The sequence below is a fragment of the Pan paniscus genome, chromosome 22 (assembly GCF_029289425.2).
Source record: "Pan paniscus chromosome 22, NHGRI_mPanPan1-v2.0_pri, whole genome shotgun sequence".
Taxonomy (NCBI): Eukaryota; Metazoa; Chordata; class Mammalia; order Primates; family Hominidae; genus Pan; species Pan paniscus.
Genome location: NC_073271.2, coordinates 12,256,073 through 12,276,653, shown reverse-complemented (window position 1 = coordinate 12,276,653; position 20,581 = coordinate 12,256,073). Strand labels below are relative to the sequence as shown.

General features: G+C 35.2%; 1 protein-coding gene across 4 annotated transcripts in view; it reads right to left on the bottom strand.

The window, feature by feature from the left end:
- Positions 1–20,581, bottom strand: part of USP25 (ubiquitin specific peptidase 25) — a 147,543-nt gene that overhangs the window by 90,833 nt on the left and 36,129 nt on the right. For all 4 annotated transcript variants that reach the window (XM_034948000.3, XM_034948001.3, XM_034948002.3 and 1 more), the window contains exon 4: positions 9,088–9,211. In XM_034948000.3, coding sequence (XP_034803891.3) covers positions 9,088–9,211 — 124 coding nt within the window. The remainder of the gene's footprint in view (positions 1–9,087; positions 9,212–20,581) is intronic.

Genomic DNA, 20,581 nt, shown 5'->3' with positions numbered 1-20,581 from the left:
GTGTCTTCTATTTCTTTCCTCAATGTTTTATAGCTTTCAGTGTAGAGATCTTTTATCTCTTTGGTTAAGTTTATTCTTAGGTATCTAGATTTTTTGTAGCTCTTGTAAATGAAACTGTTTTCCTATTTTTTCAAATAACTCACCGTTAGCATATAGAAGTGCTGATTTTTGTGTGTTAATTTTGTGTCCTACACTTTTACTGAATTCACTTATGAGTTGTTGTAGCAGTTTTTTGGTGAACTCTTTAGGGCTTTCTATATTTAAGATCATATCATCTGGAAACAGAGACAATTTTACTTTCTCCTTTCCAATTTTGATGTCTTTTATTTCTTTCCCCTGCCTAACTGCTCTAAGACTTCCAGTACTATGTTGAATAGGATTGGTGGAAGTGGGCATCTTTGTTAGGTTCTTGATCTTAGTGGAAAAGCTTTCATTTTTCTCTGCATTCAGTATACTACTAGCTGTGGGTTTCTCAACTATGGTCTTTACCGTGTTGAGGTACATACTTTCTGTATCTATTTTGAGAGTTTTTATCACGAAGGGATGTTAAACTTTGTAACGTGCTTTTTTCTGTATCTACTGAAATTATATGGTTTCCGTTCTCTTTGTTACTGTGATGTATCGCATTTATTGATTTGTGTATGTTGAGCCATCCCTGCATCTCTGGGATGAATCTCGATCATAGTGGATGATGTTTTTAATATGCCGTTGAATTGGACTTGCTAGAATCTTGTTGAGAATTTCTGCATCTAGGTTGATCAGGGATATTGGCCTGTTTCTTTTTGTTGTGTCCTTGTCTCGTTTTTGAATCAGGGTAATGCTGGCCTCATAAAATGAGTTTGGAAGTATTCCCTCCTCTTTAATTTTCTGGAATAGTTTGAGAATTAATATTAGTCGTTCTTTAAATGTTTGACACACTTCAGCAATGTAGCCATCAGAAACTAGGGATCTTTATGTCAGGCTTTAGCAGTTATTCAATTCTCCCACTCATTGTGGTCTGCTCATTTTTTCCATTTCTTCTCAATTTAATCTTGGTAGGTTGTGTGTGTTCAAGAATTTATCCATTTTTCCTATATTCTAGAATTTGTTGGTATACAGTTGTTCATAATAGTCTCTCGTGATCCTCCAATTCTGTGATACATTTGTAATGTTTCATTTTTCATGTCTGGTTTTATTTATTCGAGTCTTTTTTTTTCTTTTTTCTTAGTCTAGCTAAAGGTTTGTTGATTCTGTTTATCTTCTCAAAAAAATTTCACTGATCTTTTGAATTGCTCTTTTAGTCTCTATTTGTTTACTTCTGCTCTATGCTTTATTATTTCCATCCTACCAATTTTGGGTTTAGTTTGTTCTTGCTTTTCAGGTCTCTTTGAGTTGCACAGTTAATCTGTTTATTAGAAATCTTTCCTCATTTCTGATGCAGGCATTTATTGCCATGAACTTCTAGAACAGGTTTCACTGTGTCCCACAGGTTTTTGTATAATGTGTTTCCACGCTCCTTTGTCCCAGGGAACTTTCTAATTACCCTTTTAATTTCTTCACTGACCCATTGGTTATTAAGGTGCATATTAACTTCCATGTATTTGTTGGTTTCTAACGTTTTTCTTGTTGATTTCTAGCTTTATATAGTTGTGATCTGGTAAAATACTTGATACCATCTCTAACATATGATCTTTACTGGAGAATATTCCATGCACAGTTGAAAAGAATGTGTATTCTGCAGCTGTTCATGTTCTGTAAATGTCCATGGTGTAGTTTAAGTCTCATGTTTCTAAATCATTTGTCTATTGTTAAAAGTGGGATGCTGAAGTCCCTACTATTGTACTGGAGTCTATTTCCCCCTTTAAATCTAATAATATTTGCTTTATATATTTGGATGTTCTGGTGTTCGGTGCTTATATATTTACAGTTTTGCTTCTTGGTGAATTGATTGTTTTATTATTACATAATGACTTTGTCTCTTTTTACAGTTTTTGACTTAAAGTCTATTGTATCTAGTACAAGTATGGCTACTTCTGCTCACTTTTGGTTTGAATTTGCATGGGATATCTTTGTCCATTCCTTCACTTTCAGTCTATGTTTATATTTAATGATGAGGTGTGTCTCTCGTAGGCAACATATAGTTGGGTCTTTTTTTTTAATCCATCCAGCTGCTCTATATTTTTTAATTGGGGAATTTAATCCACTTACATTCAAGGTTACTACTGATAAGTAATAATTTACTCATGCTAGTTTGTTTTCTCAATATTATGAAGATTCTTCATTTGATTCTTTCCCTCTTGTTTACTTCTGTGGTTTGGTGGTTTTCTATAATGCTAAGCTTTGTTTCCTTTCTTGTTTGTCTATCTACTATAATTTTTCTTGTGGTTACCATGGAGCTAACATGAAGAGTCCTACAGTTACAACAGACTATTTTAAGCTAATAACAACTTAACTTTGGTCACACAAAAATAATCTAGACTTTTTCCCCTCACTCCCCTACCCCACCATGATTAGTGTTTTGATTGCTGTAATTTACATCTTTATCTTTTTTCCTTTTTTTTTTTTTTTGAAACAGAGTTTTGCTCTTGTTGCCCAAGTTGGAGTCCAATGGCGTGATCTCGGCTCACCACAACCTCCACCTCCCGGGTTCAAGCAATTCTCCTGTCTCAGCCACCCGAGTAGCTTGGATTACAGGCAAGCACCACCATGCTCAGCTAATTTTGTATTTTTAGTGGAGACGGGGTTTCTCCATGTTGATCAGGCTGGTCTCAAACTCCTGACCTCGGATGATCCGCCAGCCTCAGCCTCCGAAAGTGCTGGGATTACAGGCATGAGCCACCACGCCCAGCCACATCTTTATCTTTCATGTGTTCCTTAGCCACTAATTGTAGCTGTTGATGTTTCTGACATTTTTAACTTTAAACCTTCATATTAGAGGACTGAAGGAATTACACAGCACCATTACAGCACTGGGGTATTCTGAATATGATTATGGATTTACCTATATTGATGAGTTTTGTATTTTCACATATTTTCATGATATTAATCATTCTTTCATTTCCTATTATTTCCTCTAAGTGTTTTTGTAGGACCAGTCCAGTGGTGATGAATTCCATCACCTTTGCTTGTCTAGGAACGTCTCTATTTCTTTTTCTTTTCTTTATTTTTTTTGAGACGGAGTCTCGCTCTGTCGCCCAGGCTGGAGTGCAGTGGCGCGATCTCGGCTCACTGCAAGCTCCGCCTCCTGGGTTCACGCCATTCTCCTGCCTCAGCCTCCCAAGTAGCTGGGACTACCGGCACCCGCCACCATGCCTGGCTAATTTTTTGTATTTTTTTTTTTTTTAGTACAGACGGGGTTTCACCATGTTAACCAAGATGGTCTCGATCTCCTGACCTCGTGATCTGCCTGCTTTGGCCTCCCAAAGTGCTGAGATTACAGGCATCAGCCACTGCGCCCGGCCCTTCTTTTTCATTTCTTAAGGATAGCACTGCCGGATATATTCTCTGCTGACAGTTTTTATTTTTATATTTTATTTTTATTTTTTCCCAGCACTGTGAATATGTCATCCCACTCTCTCCTGTCTTGTGCAGTCTCTACTGAGAAATGTACTGATAGTCTAATGGGAACTCCCATATATGTGACGTAATGTTTTTGTCTTACAGCTTTTAGAATTGTGTACCTTTGAGAGGATTTTGAGGGGCTGAATTTTATTGGGGATCTTTTCATTCCTAGATGTCCATAACTTCCAAGACTTCCTTCCAAGAAGTGCAGAAGGACACAGGCAATCTATTTAACCAAATGGGTGGTCTATGCCTCTCTTCACTTCTTCTTTCTCTGGCACTCCCATAATATGAATATAGGTTTGCTTAATGGTGTCTGATAAGTCCTATGGGCTTTCTTCATACTTGTTATTCTTTTTTTTTTTTCTTCCTCTGAATGGGTTATTTCAAAAGATCTGTCTTCAAGTTCAGAAATGTATTATTCTGCATGTTCTAGTCTGTTACTGTGGCTCTCAATTGTATTTTTTTTTAATTTCATTCACTTAATTCCTCAAGCTCCAAGATTCCTGTTTTGTTCCTTTCCATAATATCTATCTTTGTTCAATTTCTCACTCAGCTAATGAATTTATTAATTTCATTAAATTGTTGTATTCTCTTACAACTCAAAAGTTTCTTTAATATCATTATTTTGAATTATTTTTCATGCATTTCATAAATATTCTTTTCTTTGGATTCCATTACTAAAGATGCATTGTGGTGCCAGGTTAGGGGGTGACACGTTTCCTTGCTTTTTCATGATTCTTCTGTCTCTATGTTGGTACTTGTGCATCTAATGGACAATTGCTTTTTCCAATTTTAACGAGCAGCTTTCATAGGAAGAGGTTTTTTCCTGTTGATGGGTCCTAGGGTGCTGATTGGAAATGGTGTGTGGTGGCTTTGGTTCAGGGTGGACTCAGTATTGTGGTGTCCAAACAAATTATTCAGCTGGAATCCTCACCTGCGATGTCCGTGATTATCTCAGTGACTTAGTATGCAGGAGCCCATGACTGTGGTGGCATGGTTTTTCTGGAATTGTGGGCACCAGGCTGGTTGCTGGTCAGGCACATGCTGATGCAGCAGGCCAGAAAGGTTGTACGACTGTCTTTCCTGAATGGCAGGGTTACTGCTGGGCTGGCTATCAGGCCAGGGGTGGATGCACGCAGGTCTGGAGGCTGTGCATGACTCTGGTGATGTAGTGTTGAGCTGTGGAAAGAGTGCCTCCAAACCAGCTATTGGACTAAAGGCAGGAAATTGTGGCCCGGCAGCTGTGCACAATCCTCCAGTGGTACAGGCAGACAACCTCTGGGCCAGCTGTTCAAGCTGGGAGCAAGTTCACACAGGCCCACTGGCTGTACACTACTCTCTCCCTTGGGGTGGGGCCACCTCCAGGCCAGCTAGAGCCAGGGACAGATGTACACTAGCCTGGTGGCTGCATGGGGCTGCCCTGCCATGCAGGCCCACCTGCTTCCCTGGGTAATAGGGAGCCTTGTGGGTTTAGGTATCAGGGCCCCAGTAGTGCCTTTGAGCCTAGGCTCCAAGTAGCCAAGGTATTAGTGCTAGAGGCACTTGTGTGAACTTTGTGGAATGAGGGCAATGCCTCTGGGATACAGGGTGGCTACTGGCCTCCAGGTCAGGAAGCACTCCAGATGTGGGCTTGGTTTCACAGTTGTGTCATCCCTTAGCTGCTTGGATTGCAGGGGTGCAGGGTGTCAAAGAGGTTCCTGCTATGGGGGAATGTAGCCACATGCACCTTCAGCAACTGTTCATGCTGGACTTGGGACCTGTGAGGACTGGGGAACTCTCTTGTAGCAGCGACTGCTGGCACCTGTGGTCGTGATGAGGACTGATGATTCTCTGCTTACCTTCTTCCTATAAGAGGAACCCCCTGGCTTTGATTCAATCTTCGCAGGGGAGACAGTATGGCAGAGGCAGGATACTTTGGTCTCCTCCCTGTGGAGCTATTCTTGACTCTATGCTCCACAGGGACTTTGCTGTTCTCTTGGTACTCTCCAGTGCATTTCCTCAGTCACTCCAGACAAAATAAACTTATTCGTTGTTTTGGTTCCTTTTTTGTGAGGGAAATGATAGCCAAGCAACTCTAGTTGGCGATCTTGCTGACATCACTTCCCATCAGTCTTTTTAATTTTAGCCATTGTGATGGATGAGTGCTCTAATGTGTTCTTCAATGAGATGAACAGAATAAAGCTTTTGATCAAACTTGCACAACCCAGATCACCACCACTGCCACAATCACAATACCCAAAATGGAGTCACATCCACAATCATATACAGAGTACAAATTAAGGAACTCTATGTTTCTAACACAGAAGCTACCACTACTTGTCAGACATGTGATTCCTACCAAAAGTTGACCTGTGTATCTGGCCGTAGGAGAGCCCACATTGCATGGGGTGTGGCTCCTGCCACACGGACAGCCTGACTACATCAACCAGTTGATCCCTCTTCCTGGGGATATCAGTGGTACCTCACTGTTGCTGATACTTTTTCAAGTTACACTGCTGCTGTTCTTCAGTCACCTACAGCCACAACCTTGTAGCCCAGGAAACTAATCTGTGTCATATTTCTTACTTTTCCAGATCATCTATAATCTGACATAACACACCTTAAATGGTTTGATGGTTATTCGATGGCCCTTCCATGCTCCTTAGCATCCACAAGTATCTGGAATTATCGAGCACCGAAATCCTCCTCAAAGATCAATTTTAAAAGATTTCTAACTCTGCCTCCCTCATCCACTCCTGTTTCACACACCATCTTTAGACAGTTCCCCTTCACAGCTGCTTCCTCAGTAATGATAAGGATAAAAAATGTAGGAGTTATACAGACCTATTTTAATAATTCAGAATTCCACCCTGACTATTCCTGGACATGATCCTTCTTTCCTTCCCCAGTGGCAACTCCAGGCTGAAGATAACAAGAAATAACTAGTTGAAACACAGAAGTAATGAGGAAAAAAGAGAATCTGTAGTCTACTACTTCTTGAAATTGTTGAAGGTGCGTGCTCTTTGTAACAATTTTAGCTAGAAAACTTAGCACTATCTTCTAATGAGGCACTTCAAAGTTATTTCATGAGGCAAGCCATTTTCACAAGAAATATGCCATAGACACAAACCAGTCACAATGTAGTTTATTAACAAATTTCAACTGTCCATACTCCACTTGTGTCCTGGCAGTGATAATCAAGAGATAATAAATACATCCAATTCTGACACTAAAAAGTGTATAAAGAAATACTTTAAAAACGTTCTACTTAAAAAATTTTAGCATGAAATGTATAAATGCCTAAACACAGGATTCTAAGACGTAAAAAGACAGGCTTTATCTCATCAAATTACACACAATGTAGTATCCTAATGTGTAACTTCACATTAAATTATGTCGACTAAAATATAATAAGCAAATGATTCTGGAATTTTATTTGCAAAGATTTTCCCTATATCAACTTCAGTAATGAAGAAGGAGTTAATTTAGTTTTAAGCATAATATATAAATGTCTTCCTTTAAAATGCATCATTTTCTCTTTTGAATTTAGAGTTCTATACCTTAATAAACCCATATGAGCAAATATATCTCTGATAATGTTTAGCTAGAACTCTCCACATCCTCTTTTCCTAATACAACATGATTTACATATAAGTTTATTAAATGCATATTTTGCATTGAACACCCATTTGCTCATTGCAGGTTATTGAATTTACACATAATTAATATGACTCTTTTACTTCTAGGGAGTATAGCTTTATGGCATGTTACATTATGCCGAATCTCTATGTCATCTACAATAATAATATCTACCAAATATTTACTATTTTTAAACTATATTAAAATGTAAAAGACCTAGAATGAAAAAAAAGCATTATCTGAAGAGATTTTCTTTTGCCATTTTGGATAAAAACAACTATCCAAAACAATAATATAACATATACATTGAACTGAATATCAAATTAGGAACAGCCTTCATCCCTTTTTATATTACCTTACTTTTATTATATAATTAGTACCTGTTGTTTTAATTAGAAAACACATAATAGAACGACTGATACTAATTGGGTATATAAGCTCACATATATTTTATATTCATATACTCATATAAATTCATATAAACAAAAATATAATTTTAAAAATAATATTTGTATCAAGTATACATTCTTTTTATAACCCTTTTCACATAAAATCATGCCCCTTATATATGAAATCCAACTCATGTGTTTTGTATTTAAAATATTTCTCAAAGTTTAAGTATTGTCGTTTCATAATTATTCAAGACAATTATGCATTGCAATACACGTTTTAAAAAGAAAAAGCCCAATTCATATAATTTCTCAAATGCTTCAGAAAATAAGCCTAACTACATATTTTTTGGTTTTCATTTAAAGTTCCTGGCAATAAATATTAGCCACAACTAATGAGGGGGACAATAGAGTTTAATTAAGTCTTTACATAATATAATGTCTTACAAAGTAGTTTCCAAAGTAACATTTAAAGACATTAAAAAGTCGCACTAAGATAAAAAATTATATGCCTTTGCTAAACATAGCATTTTGAAACATTTCCTACCATATAGTAATCTCTGATTATTTGGAAAGAAATATCCTATTGATATTGTGCCAAGAAAAATTACCTGAGAAACTTGGTACATTCTGTTACCAAAGGACTATGTTAAAGGAAAAGAACATTAAAGTCTTAAGATGCATCTGAGCTGTGTGCCTTTGGAAAAAGCACATTTAACCTCTTGCAAGTAAATTTCTTCTTCAGTAACATAGAGTTACCACTGCCTTCAAATAGTTGTTTAGAGGATTACAGTTAGTTACAACTTTATGGCTTATTATATTATTGTATCTCCATTTTTAGAGGTATTATGAAAACCAAATGTATTTTTTAGTCCTTAGATGAATCAAACTGTTTCAAACTACAAAGTTTTGGTTATTAAATGAAAAACTGCATTCTAGCACACATCTTGGAGCCCTGCCCATTTACTTGAACAATATATATAAACATATTATCATGCTATAGATCAGAAGTCAGCAAACCACAGCCGAGAGGACAAAACCAACTGGCTTGCCTTTGTAAATCAAGATTTATTAGGATACAGCCAAGCTCATTATATTATTTATCAGCTATAGCTGCTTTTGTGTTATGACACCAGAGCTGAACAGCTATAACAGAAACCCTATAGCCAACAAAGCCAAAAATATTTACTATTAGCCCTTTACAGAAAAAGGATGCTGACCCTTGCTATAAATTGTTGTAAATTGGACAGTGCATCCAAAAAAGATTAGGGGAAGAAAAAAAATGAAAGAAATATTAAAATATGCACCTAAATGTAATCCCTCATAACACCATCCCAAAATCTTAAAAATCTAAACCCAATTGCAATCAAAACTAAATATGAAGATTTTGGTTACATAAAATTTAAAAATACACAAGCATATTACTAGTTTAGAGTAACAAAGTATATCTTATTACCTCTTAAAATTAATTTAACCCAATTAATGATTTCTATTTTTAAAAGTACTTATATCTGCTTTATACAAATTATGTTTTTACCTGCTAATGGCTTGTTCCTCATCAGTTATTCCAGTCTCCCTGAATGCCCTGTTTGATTCGGCCAAACTCAAGGCAATTGCTCTCTGAAGATCATCTTTATCATCTCCAGTGAGATCAATCACATCTGAAAAGCAAAACTATCTTTCTCAAAATTAAAAGTAAAACAAATTGAAAGGATTTTTATTATGGAGATTTTATATCCAATATACTCTTTAAACCAGTCAGTACCAACTAATTTTGTATTTCTAAAAGCCTATCTAAAAATAAATGCAAACATATTTTTAACTGGTCATACTCAGTAACTCAATGATTTTTTTGATAAAATATACCTAAAGCAGTAAGCAGAAATATATTTCACTGTAGAAGAATCTCTGTATTTACTATGAGGTCTCTTATTAAAAGCGAATAAGCAGAAAGACTGCTGAGAATGGTTTATCAACAAAAATTGAAATCAATACAATTAAACATTTACATTTCTGCTTTCTGAAGTTAACCCAATTACATACGTATTAAATTCTGTCCATACTACTACCATCTAGACATTATCAAATTACAATAATTAACAATGAACTCTTAAAAACTGATGTTTCAGAAACTAACCACAGATGTACATTTACACATACATTTTTTAAATTCTGAAAGAACGTGCCAAACTATTAACAGTGGTTAACTCTGAGGAAAGGAGTTATAGGAGGAAGAAGTATAAGAATCTTTCACTTTCTATTTAAATACTTCTGTACAATCTGAATTGTTTAATAAATATGCAGTCCTTTTAATTTAAAACAAGATTCTCATTTCACAAAAATGAAATATACAAGTGAATGAAACAAGCCCTCTTCTAATAAAAAAATAGCCTTGATGCTATTAAGTATTCTTTTTCCAAAAAAGGTTACAACTAATACCGCCTTCAATAAAAATGACTTTTAATCCAATTTCCCAATATATATTGGTCAATTTCCTTAACCCAGATGATGCCAATGATAAATACTCCCATTATCATTTCAACAGTGATAGAAACCATGGTATATTGCTAAGTAGGGAAGTGGTAACAGGTTACAAAATAATATGATCAGAAAGAGAAACTATCTGTTATTATCTTTGCATGGTTGGGATTATGCTTCTTTGTATTTTGAACATGTTTTGCCTTCATTTTAGTTATTTGCTTATTTTAAATTTTATTTTTTAGAGACAGGGTCTCACTGTGTCACCCAGGCTAGAGGGCAGTGGCATGATCACAGCTCACTGCAATCTCAAACTCCTGAGCTCCAGTGATCCTCCCGCCCCAACCTCCAGAGTAGCTAGGACTACAGGCATGCACCACTTGGCTAATTTTCTTTTTAATTTTTTGTAGATACAAGGTTTTGCGTCTTGCCCAGGTTGGTGTATTTTAGACATGTTAAAAATATTTTCTTTGTAATCATACAATTTTAGAAGAGGAAAAAAAAACAAACAGGATAGAGGATGGGGAGGATAAGGTGGCTTTATTTTACCATATGGCTATAAGGTTTTACATAAATACTAGAAGAGCATATTATATATTTAATGAAAAAAAGTAATGTATATTGATATTTTCCAGAATCTACTTCTATTTTTATCCACACGTTTCCCAAATAGTAGCTTGTAAGAAGATTTAAAATATGAGAAAGAATACCTGATCATGGAAGGAAGTGGTGGTGTTTTTTAAAATGTCTTTAGAGAGTATAATAAAACCTCACAAAAGTGTATTAAGTAGGGCCCCCCAAAAATACAGGCAAGTAAAATGTGAAAGATTTATATACCATAGTAATTGAAATGGTGAATCACTTTACAGGCAACAGCAGGCCAAAGGTTTTACAAGTCTGGTTACAAAATCCAAGTCCACCCAGACCACAGCTGAAGATGAGTGTAACCCAGAACTGAACATTCATAAACACTGATGAAGCAGTGAGGATTAAAAAGGTATGGAATGCCTCATAAAAATGAAAGCTATCTTGGTTATTAAAATGGCTAGAACTTAGGTCTAAGTAAAGAAAGGATAATGAAAAGTGGAAAAAATTTGAAAATCACAGAGAAGCAGAAAAACAGGGTTTAGGTATGTGATTAATTAGCGGTCAGATTCCATTATCTCGTTCTCTTAAGTTTACTTTCTTCAATTATAGAAACTAAACATAAAAAAAAAAACAGAAAAACTATCTTCCTTATTCACTGGCAGTTAGGGTTTTGGATGAAACTTAGGCCTCATCCATTAGAATGCACTAACACGAGATATGGAAGGCAGAGTGCAGCAGGGGCAGGCAACCATTATCCTGTTGCCTTTGGCTGTTTTCTCTAGCTTGACTGAAAAGATTTAAGTTGTTCCACAGTATTCCACGCTCCAATTTCCAGCTTTAAGAATGTCAAGAGATGGAATATAAGCGGCAACTAGACTTTGCATTCCAATTTCCAGGCATAGCTCACAGAGGCAGTACCTAATCCTGGCTTCCTGTTTCCTGGGCTGCAGCTATAGAAGTATGTTCTTGAACTCAGTAGTCCAAGAGGCCGCTTTCCTAATTGTGACAGAAGTAGCCGCTTCCCTGACTGGTCAGTCCTGCAATGATGTGGGAGTCATTTCAGAAGTCTGAGCTAGAGCTTTCCTCCAGTCCTTCCAGTGATTTTTTAAAGAACCTAATCCCCTGCATTAAATTCCTTATTTGAAAATTTCTAGAATGTTTACTGTATCATGACTGACAAGTAAAACAAACGGGCTATAGCCGAAACTAATTTAAAAATAGCAACAACTTACACTTACAGCTTTTCCTAATTTATCAATTGTAATTCAAGCAACAAAAAAGCAAAAAACAAGATGAGTTTTTTCCCCAAATATATTTTATAAATGAAATCACTGAAATTCTGAGAAATGAAGCACATCATAAGAAGCGAGAATGGTGCACAGGCTTCAAAATTTAAGTCTTCTAACTCTTAAATCCAGTGGTCTTTCTGCCTTACTAGCAGTTCTTCAAATGTGGTCCATTGATCCTTGGGGTCCCCAGGGCCCCTTTGAAAAAAGGGAGGAAAGTCCTTAAATAAAAAAATAATAATACTCAGATATTATTTGCCTTTTGTACTGTAGCCACATTTGCACCAATGATGCAAAACAATATCGAATAAAACGGCTGCATCTTAGCACAAATCAAGGCAGCAGCACCAAGTTGCGTAATTCATTGTATTAGTCACAAATATACACACTCACTGTTTTAAACAGAAGCCAAGCCAGTTTCTTTTAGAATTATGTTCTTGGCGAAAAGATTAAACCTAATTTTATTAAACCTCAAACCTTGATTTATGTTTAATTCTAACATAAGAAGTACACATAAAGTACTTCTGCGATATATCCAGAGTATGCTGTTGCTAACAACTAGTGTAAAATGAGTTACAAGCTAAACTGATTTTTCCCATGGAATGCAATTTTTATTTAAAATAAAAACTAACAAACTACAAACTAGAATTATTCAGACTTCAGTATTTGGCAGATGTTGTCTGGAAAAAAAAAGTGAGCCTGTTGTTTTAAGGAAAACAAATGTATCTGTTGACAATGATTAATATGGAATTTTCAAGCAAAAATCTAAACTTTGAAAAACTTGTTTCTACCACTGTGAGCTTGATATCTTCTCAATACTTAAAGGCTTGTATATGAGTGGTGATATTAACAAATTCAACTTTTTTTTATAGTAGACACTCTTCAAGCATTTAAAAAGAAATCTTTTCAAATTACCAATGCACAGTGTTACAAACTCATGCATGGGTAAAAGATCCATCCAAAAAGCAAGAAACATTAATGGATTTTAATGCAACATAACATGAAAAGGTTGTTGATACCACCATAGAATAACTGATGTGATTTCGAATTCCACATTGCAACTAATCTTTAAGAAATTACCATCTGTTAAGTTTGGGTATAGCATTAAAAAGAATATCCATTATTATCTGATTATCAGTTAAAATACTCCTCCCTTTTCTAAATTATTATCTGTGTAAAGCCAGATTTTCTTCACAAACTTCAACCAAAACAACTTATTGCAATAGAATGCAAACCTTCAGAAGCACATTGGAGACTCCAGTTCTCCTCTAATATGGCAGACATTCAAGACTTGCAACAATGTAAAGCAACGTAATCTTCTAACCATTTTGTTTCAGCAAATGTGTTTTTCATAAAATATGTTATTCAAACATAATAGACTGACATTTTAATATGAACTAATAGCCTAAGCTTTTCTCCGTTTTAATTTCTAAAATAGTAAATTTTATGTACCCAAAAGCTCTGAGGTTCTCAATAATTTTTATGAGTGTAAAGGGGTCCTGAGAGCAAAAATAACAAGAATCACCATCTACTTCATGTTCTTAGACATGTTTTTTATGAAACAAATCATAATTGAAAATGGTTTTCTTTGGTTTTTACAATGTGATTCAAAATTTTTTGAAAGAACTGGCAAAAGATAAAGATTAGGAGATTGTATGTGTACAATAATAGGTATTACTTCCCTCACGCTCTGGGAGGAAAAAAAAAAACCAGAAGACCTGGTTACACGATTCCTGCATGGCAATAATCACTGTGACAAAGCCAGAGTGTAATAAAAGTAGTAGTAGCAGCTCTCTTTAGATAGAATATTCACTCTTCATTTTGCCCCCGCCCCCAACTGGGCCAGCCACACACATTCACATTACCTTCCTTGCCCTTGCATCCTCGCATATCTTGTACCTCACATGGGTGTAAAAGGATAAAGCTGCTTCTGGCTAGAACGACCATATTAAATGGCCCCAGCCACTCCAGCCTCTCCTGGCATCTCCAATAGCGGAGGGTTCAGCATATAGGCACACCTGTACCCCAGCTGGGAATTTGAGCCTCCAATCCCTGGTATAGAGGAATAGTAGTCTTTAATGCTGGAAAAGTTGGTTGAGACCAGAGACTAACAATCCTTAACTGAAAAGCTGGGACTTTTTCCTTTAAGCAATGGAGGAGGTTTACTTATTATTTTAATTTCATTGTAATTGTAACAATTTTTTCCATGATCTTCCTATTAATCCATAAAACGGCTTCTTTTCACAGGGTATTTTAGAACAATATGACAATCCTGAAAGATAGCTGAATCCTGAAAGATCCCTCACACACGGTCCTCACATACAATCCTGAAAGATGCCTCACATATCAAATGCAATCCTGAAAGATACCTCACATACCAAATTCACATGATTTTAAGACCAGTAAAAGAAAATAAAACGTTATTTCAACAGACTGGTTAAACCCAGTTTATTCTTTTTCTGGACTTAGTGGAATAATGATTTGTGTAAAACATGTAATGAATTATCAATTTATAATAAAAACTAGCGCTCAGATATTCTCACATGCTTACAAAAGAAACAGAATAACTTTGGCTATAAACAACTTCTAACTGGTAAAAGTCAGTTATAGAAAATTAGCCTTTGTAAAACTTCCATCTCAATGCCAGAGCATTATTAATATTCTCATATCTGTGTCAAGGCAAGACCTTGGTAAAACACTAAAAACATTATTTTTAACCAACTCTCCCTCTAGTATTAGCGTGAATACAATTCAACAGCACAGACATGGGAACAGTTAGCTGGGTGCCACTGTATAAAATCATGTTACAAATGCATCTAAGCAGTAATCTACATTTTTATGAGAGTCCAAATTAAAACATTTTTCCTGTAAAGTGAGAAATATATATCAAAACGTGATACTCATCCTACTAAATCTTTCACTTACAAAGGAATACCATGAGTAAAACTTATACACCAACTACCAAACATTTCTCTGCTAACTCCAAAATACATGCTAGTCATCAACTTACCAATGAACTAGACTTCAAACAAAATTCACTTTCCCATGAAAATATTATATTAAATAGGAACGTGAATTATGTAAGTGAATCTTACTTGAACCTCAGGTTTCTAAGTAAGTTCACAAAAGCCTAGTTGGCCCATAATCTAGCTGAACTATTATATATGTAAATATTTTGAATTCAGAACAAAAAAAGAGTTCTTCCATTGTTTTTCCTTATCTACACAGGCTAAACCAAGAGGAAATACTTTTTTTAAAAAAAATAAGCCAAGTTTATATTTACTGTCAGCAAAGACTTCTAAGTAAGGGAGTGCAAGACAGAAAAAAACTGGGTAGTGAAGAGTTTGAGAAGCGTTGCAATAAGAATATGTAGCAGGGCAGGAGTAACTGAAGGGAAAAGTCTACATACAAAAACTGACAGATCTGCAAACCAAATGGTTGTTTTGGGAGATTGACAGAAGAGCTATTAAAAGAAAAAAAAAAAAAAAAACAATACCCTGGACCACCAGAAGAATGGAAATACCCTTAAGAAAGAAAGGCAAATATGAACATCAGGATGTGCAGCAAGAGATCAGAAACGAGAATACTGCCATTCCTACCCTCGCTCATTCAGCTTCAACAAGGCTGTGTCCTCACTATTCATCTCGAGGGCCAACACACTGCTGCATCAGGCCCTGGTCTGGGATGCACAACTTTCAGAGAGCCAAAAGTTCATGCTCACACTTCACTCAGGTATCTGTACAAATATGAGCTCTTCCACACTACCTAAAATCACATATTATCCTATGCCCAGCAGACAAGCACACCCCCATCACTTGTTTGTCTATGTCCAGGTCTACTGTTCCTCAAATATGAGCTCTTCCACACTACCTAAAATCACATATTATCCTATGCCCAGCCCACAAGCACACCCCCATCACTTTGTCTATATCCAGGTCTACTGTTCTTCATGAACTACTTATTACTATCTGATACTGTTTGTTTACTGCGTACTGTCTTTCCTCTATGTAAACTGAGGCTCTGCATGCTTTCTTAATGGTCTATAAAAGCACTTGCTACATATTAGACAATAAATATTTGTTAAAGAAATACAGAATAGAGATAAAAACTGGTGAGTCATCTTCATAATGGCACTAATTAGAAGATGAGAACATATCTTTTATATATTCAAAATTTTTTCAAGTGAAAGGGCAGACAGCATAGTAAGGTATCATGTTGCAAGAATCTTAAAAGCCAGAAGACATAACAATATAAATTGTTTCCCACTCCACTCTCCCATTTTCCCTTGCTTTCAGCTTCCTTCAGATGTTCCTACTCTTCCAATATTCTCACTGTTAAACTCAGATTCTCTTAACAGAGTGTTGTAAATTAGAACTTTCTGTGATAATGGAAATGTAGCATTATGCACACTCATCTGGTAGCCACCAGAATTAAACATTTAAAGTGCAACTGAGAAACTGAATTTCAATATTATTTCATTTTAATTGCCATGTGTGACTAGTGGCAACTATATTGAACAGCTCAGCTTTAAATGGTCTAGTTCTGTTTTTAATAATAGCTGCTAAAATCACAGTGGCAGCAGTGGTAAGCAAGGAAAATGAGTAGTAAGGGAGTCATTCCAGAGTTTTGTCATTAATTCTACTATGTTTTTCAATTTTTATTGTGAAAAAAAGTAAAATTAATCTCCCATGTTAGTCAACAAAAGTACAAAGACCATGGCTATCATTCTAACCCAAAACTAAAGAAAATTCATCAAGTTATACAAGTCATTCTACAGCTCATATCTAATAAAATGCATCTAATCAATTTGAAGCTCCTAATTGCACCTATCAGTTGGAACTAATTTTCACACCATTTAGCATCTCAGTTTTTAGGCTTCATCTTGACTTCCTGTGAGTCATCAAAAATCGTTTTACATATTAGAAATTTCTAGGGAAAAACTGAAGTTACTTGGGCAATGGGAAAAGTATCAGTGTTCAATTAACAAAATCCTAAACTGTTTAGCATAAGAGAATTATCCTAAGAATAAAAGCACTAGAATTGGATCTATTTATCACAGTTTAAATCACTATTACTGTGGCCAAGCAAGATAGCCATAACTAGAATTCTAGGATAGAACCTCAAGGTTTTTCTCCCTTTCTATGTCATCTTTTCAAATTCAAGGTGTTTTAGAAAAAAAAAAAAAAACCCGGCTTATAAATGTTTGAAGAGTCTTACCACCTATCACTCATTTCAAGTCTTATACCAATTTCTCTAAAACTTGAGTCAATATGTGGCATTACTTTCTGTGTTAAAATTACCTACCCAAATCCCTCTTATCTTTTGATCGCTCAATTGTAGCACATCTTGTTCTGGAGAGCATATACTGTTTTTTTCCTGTTTTAAAAATGTTCGAAGGAATTTAATGGTCACAAAATAAAAAGTATTACTATTAGACTTCCAATTGGGCAAAAGCGCTGTATGGTCATGTCTATGACAGAGTTTGCCATGACACAAAAACTTGGCAGAATCTCTCCTCTGACTATTAATCACACCTATAATGCTCAATACCGGGTATCGTGTCCTGGTCTCATTTTCATTTGTGTTTTTGACAGCAAAACTCCAAAAAAATTTTATTCTCAATTTAAGCCAGGGACAACAGGCACTCATTTGACAATCTATAATATTTGATCTGGACAGGAGGTCCAAATAATAAAAAAAGTTACCTAGTACGTTTGCTAATTATAGTACAAATGATTTGGGCTTTTTTCCAGAATTCAATAGAATTACAGTATGGAATGTAATCAAGTAAAGACATTAGGTGTACGACTTCTAAATTCTTTTTTATGCAGAGCACAAGATTTCTTTGATATGTCTCCTTTTTCTCTCAAAAGTGAAAGGTAAAAAATACACCAAAAAGGCATATAATTGTCCTACTAACTAGTGAAAATATATTTACTTCTTCAATATTAAAGGAAGGCTCACAAATTGTTTTTCAAATCCAGTGACATAATATAGTTTAGCCTCTGACACACCAGGTATGCATAAACAAAAATTTCTCCGTATGCCCCAAATATAACTTCCATGTGATATTAGTTTAAAAACTATATTTTTCTAGTCAGAAAAAAAAAATTTATTCCTTCTAAAAGAAATAGTCCATTGTAAACAGTGATATTCCAGCTAATATCAACAAAGAGGTATATGTATTTGGTATTAGAGATTTCTATTTCAGAAGACAGACGTTTTGTCAGCACTGCAACCAAGTGTATCACTTAAAGTTAGCACGACTTTGTTTCTGCTTTAGCCCTGGTTTTAAGAGATTTTATACCTAAAAAAGAAGAATGGAAAAAAACTGAAAATAAAAATCCCTGCCATATTTGAAAGAATTAAGTGAAACTGTGGTCAACCTTTAAATAACAATGTATTTCACACAAAATGGAGAAAGTGCTCAAAAAGGGTTTTTACATCTACAACAATCCCTTGAAAACTGACACTCTGATCTATTCTTCTACATTCCTACAGCAGTTAGGTAGATTTTTTTAAATAGAGGCCTGCATTTGAATGTATATCCATTTGTAATTATTTTGTCTTTCCTTCCCGCATGTTTTACCACATCTTCCAAGAATTAAAAATACACAACTTCATTTCTTCTCAACAGTAACTGCACAGTCACTTAAAGAGTATTTTTTTAATACCTGCTGAAATGCATGACATCTCCCCACTTTCTCAGTTTTAAACCAGTAACACTGCATTATGACACTACTGGCAGGAATGTTTAATGGAAAAGTATTACTGTTACTCCAACAGTTAATTTTTTTTCTGGTTTGATACTATCATAGTACAATCGCCACATTAAATTCCTACAACTGTTTGCTGCCAATAATCTCTAACCAACTTTATGGACACGCTATCTCAATTGGCACCTTGATTAGAGGGAAAGCACTTGATACATATTACGTATTATGTGTTTTATGGATAAAGAAACCACAACAGCAAGCAATTTACTCAATATGACAATCGGTTGAGATGACATCAGAAACTTCATTTCTCTACATTATTTCAAGTGGAAAATAAAATTACCTCGTGAATATTTTTCAAGAGATCCACAAACACACAAAAAAAGTTTTAATTATCAGCAAATGAGACACGTGCCTCCTGAAATTAGGCTGCCTTCTCCCTAAGGGAACCTATTCAAAATTTTTTTTTGTCCTCCATAATATTTTCACTATTCCCTATCTAAAATCTTAAACAGGTGTAACCATTTGCCTTATGCAGTATTTTCTCACTTTGCACAGCAAATATCTTCTTTTGTGCAGGACACATATAATCCTAATTTTCCCCTTTTCTATAAATATACTATGTCATGTCACCAAGTATACCATCTCTATTAAGAGTTCACAACTAACAACAATGATCCCTGTTTAGTCAATTTCCTGCTTGCTTCACTTAAACCAGGAGCATTTTAGTCAAAATTATCCTTTTCCCTTTTATCACCCATCTAGTTTCTTTTTCCCCTCAAGTCTTGGAACTTTGAAATATCCAAAATATTATTAAGTACTCATTTTTCTGACCTTTATACCACTTCTCTTTCAACTTTTTGCAACAAGCTTCTCAACTTCATTCCCTTTCATTGGTTTTGAAAGAGCTTTACTGCACATATTATCAAAAATAACTCAGTGAACATTTTTTGAGCACCAATAATGTTCAAGCAAATAATTTCAAAATAACAGAGTATTCATTAAGACAGAAGCATGCCCTGGATGCTGGAGAAACACTTGGTCCTAGCTAGAGGCCAGGAAAAACATTCTCCAGCAAGCAGCTCTTTAGCTAAATCTTTCAAAACCAGAACAAATTAGGCTAGGGAGGAAAAGGCCAGAGTGCATTCAAACAGAAGGAACAGCACATGTAAAGACAGAGAAATTAAATACCACTGAGTACATGAGAACTTCAAGCCATTCTGTATTATCACAATGTTGAATGACAGGAGGAAAACAGTGGAAAATGAGGCTAGAAATGTGGATGGGGGCCCAGTCACAGCTTGCCTTGAACTTAGACGTTAAGTAAACAGGTCTACCTTATATATGCTACAAACATTCTCCCATCACCTATTAACTAAGTGAGACAGGAGTATTCTAGTTTTCTCTGACACAAGATCATCTATGTAGCAAAAATACTAAGATTATCCTGAAAACTAAAAATTAAAATATTTTATCAATAAACATTAATAAACATCTATGTAAACGAACTCTTTTCTGGTTGCTTCCTAACTTTGAGAATGTCTATAAACAAAATAAGAAATTCTCTCCAAATATATGTTAATAATCAAACTTTGCAAATCCATAAGGCATAAAAGTAACTATTTTTATGTAGTACAATTATTAAACTATAATGAGATATGAAGGTAACTGAACATAGTTTGAAAAACTGTGTGCTACGTAAGTATAAAGTATTCATATTATGAAGAAAAACTTAAGTCCCACATAGAATCTTCCACATGTACGTATTTGTATCTCCAAAACACTTTTTCCAAGTTTTCTTTTCTTTTTTTCTTTTGGATGAAAGGCAATTTCATTACACAATAATAAACTTCTTTGTCAAAGCTTTATTTGGAAGCAGGGGGAAAGGGAAGGGAAATTTTATTAAATAGTAAACCTATCAGTAATTAGAAATAATACTTTAACCTCAAAAGAAATACCAAAG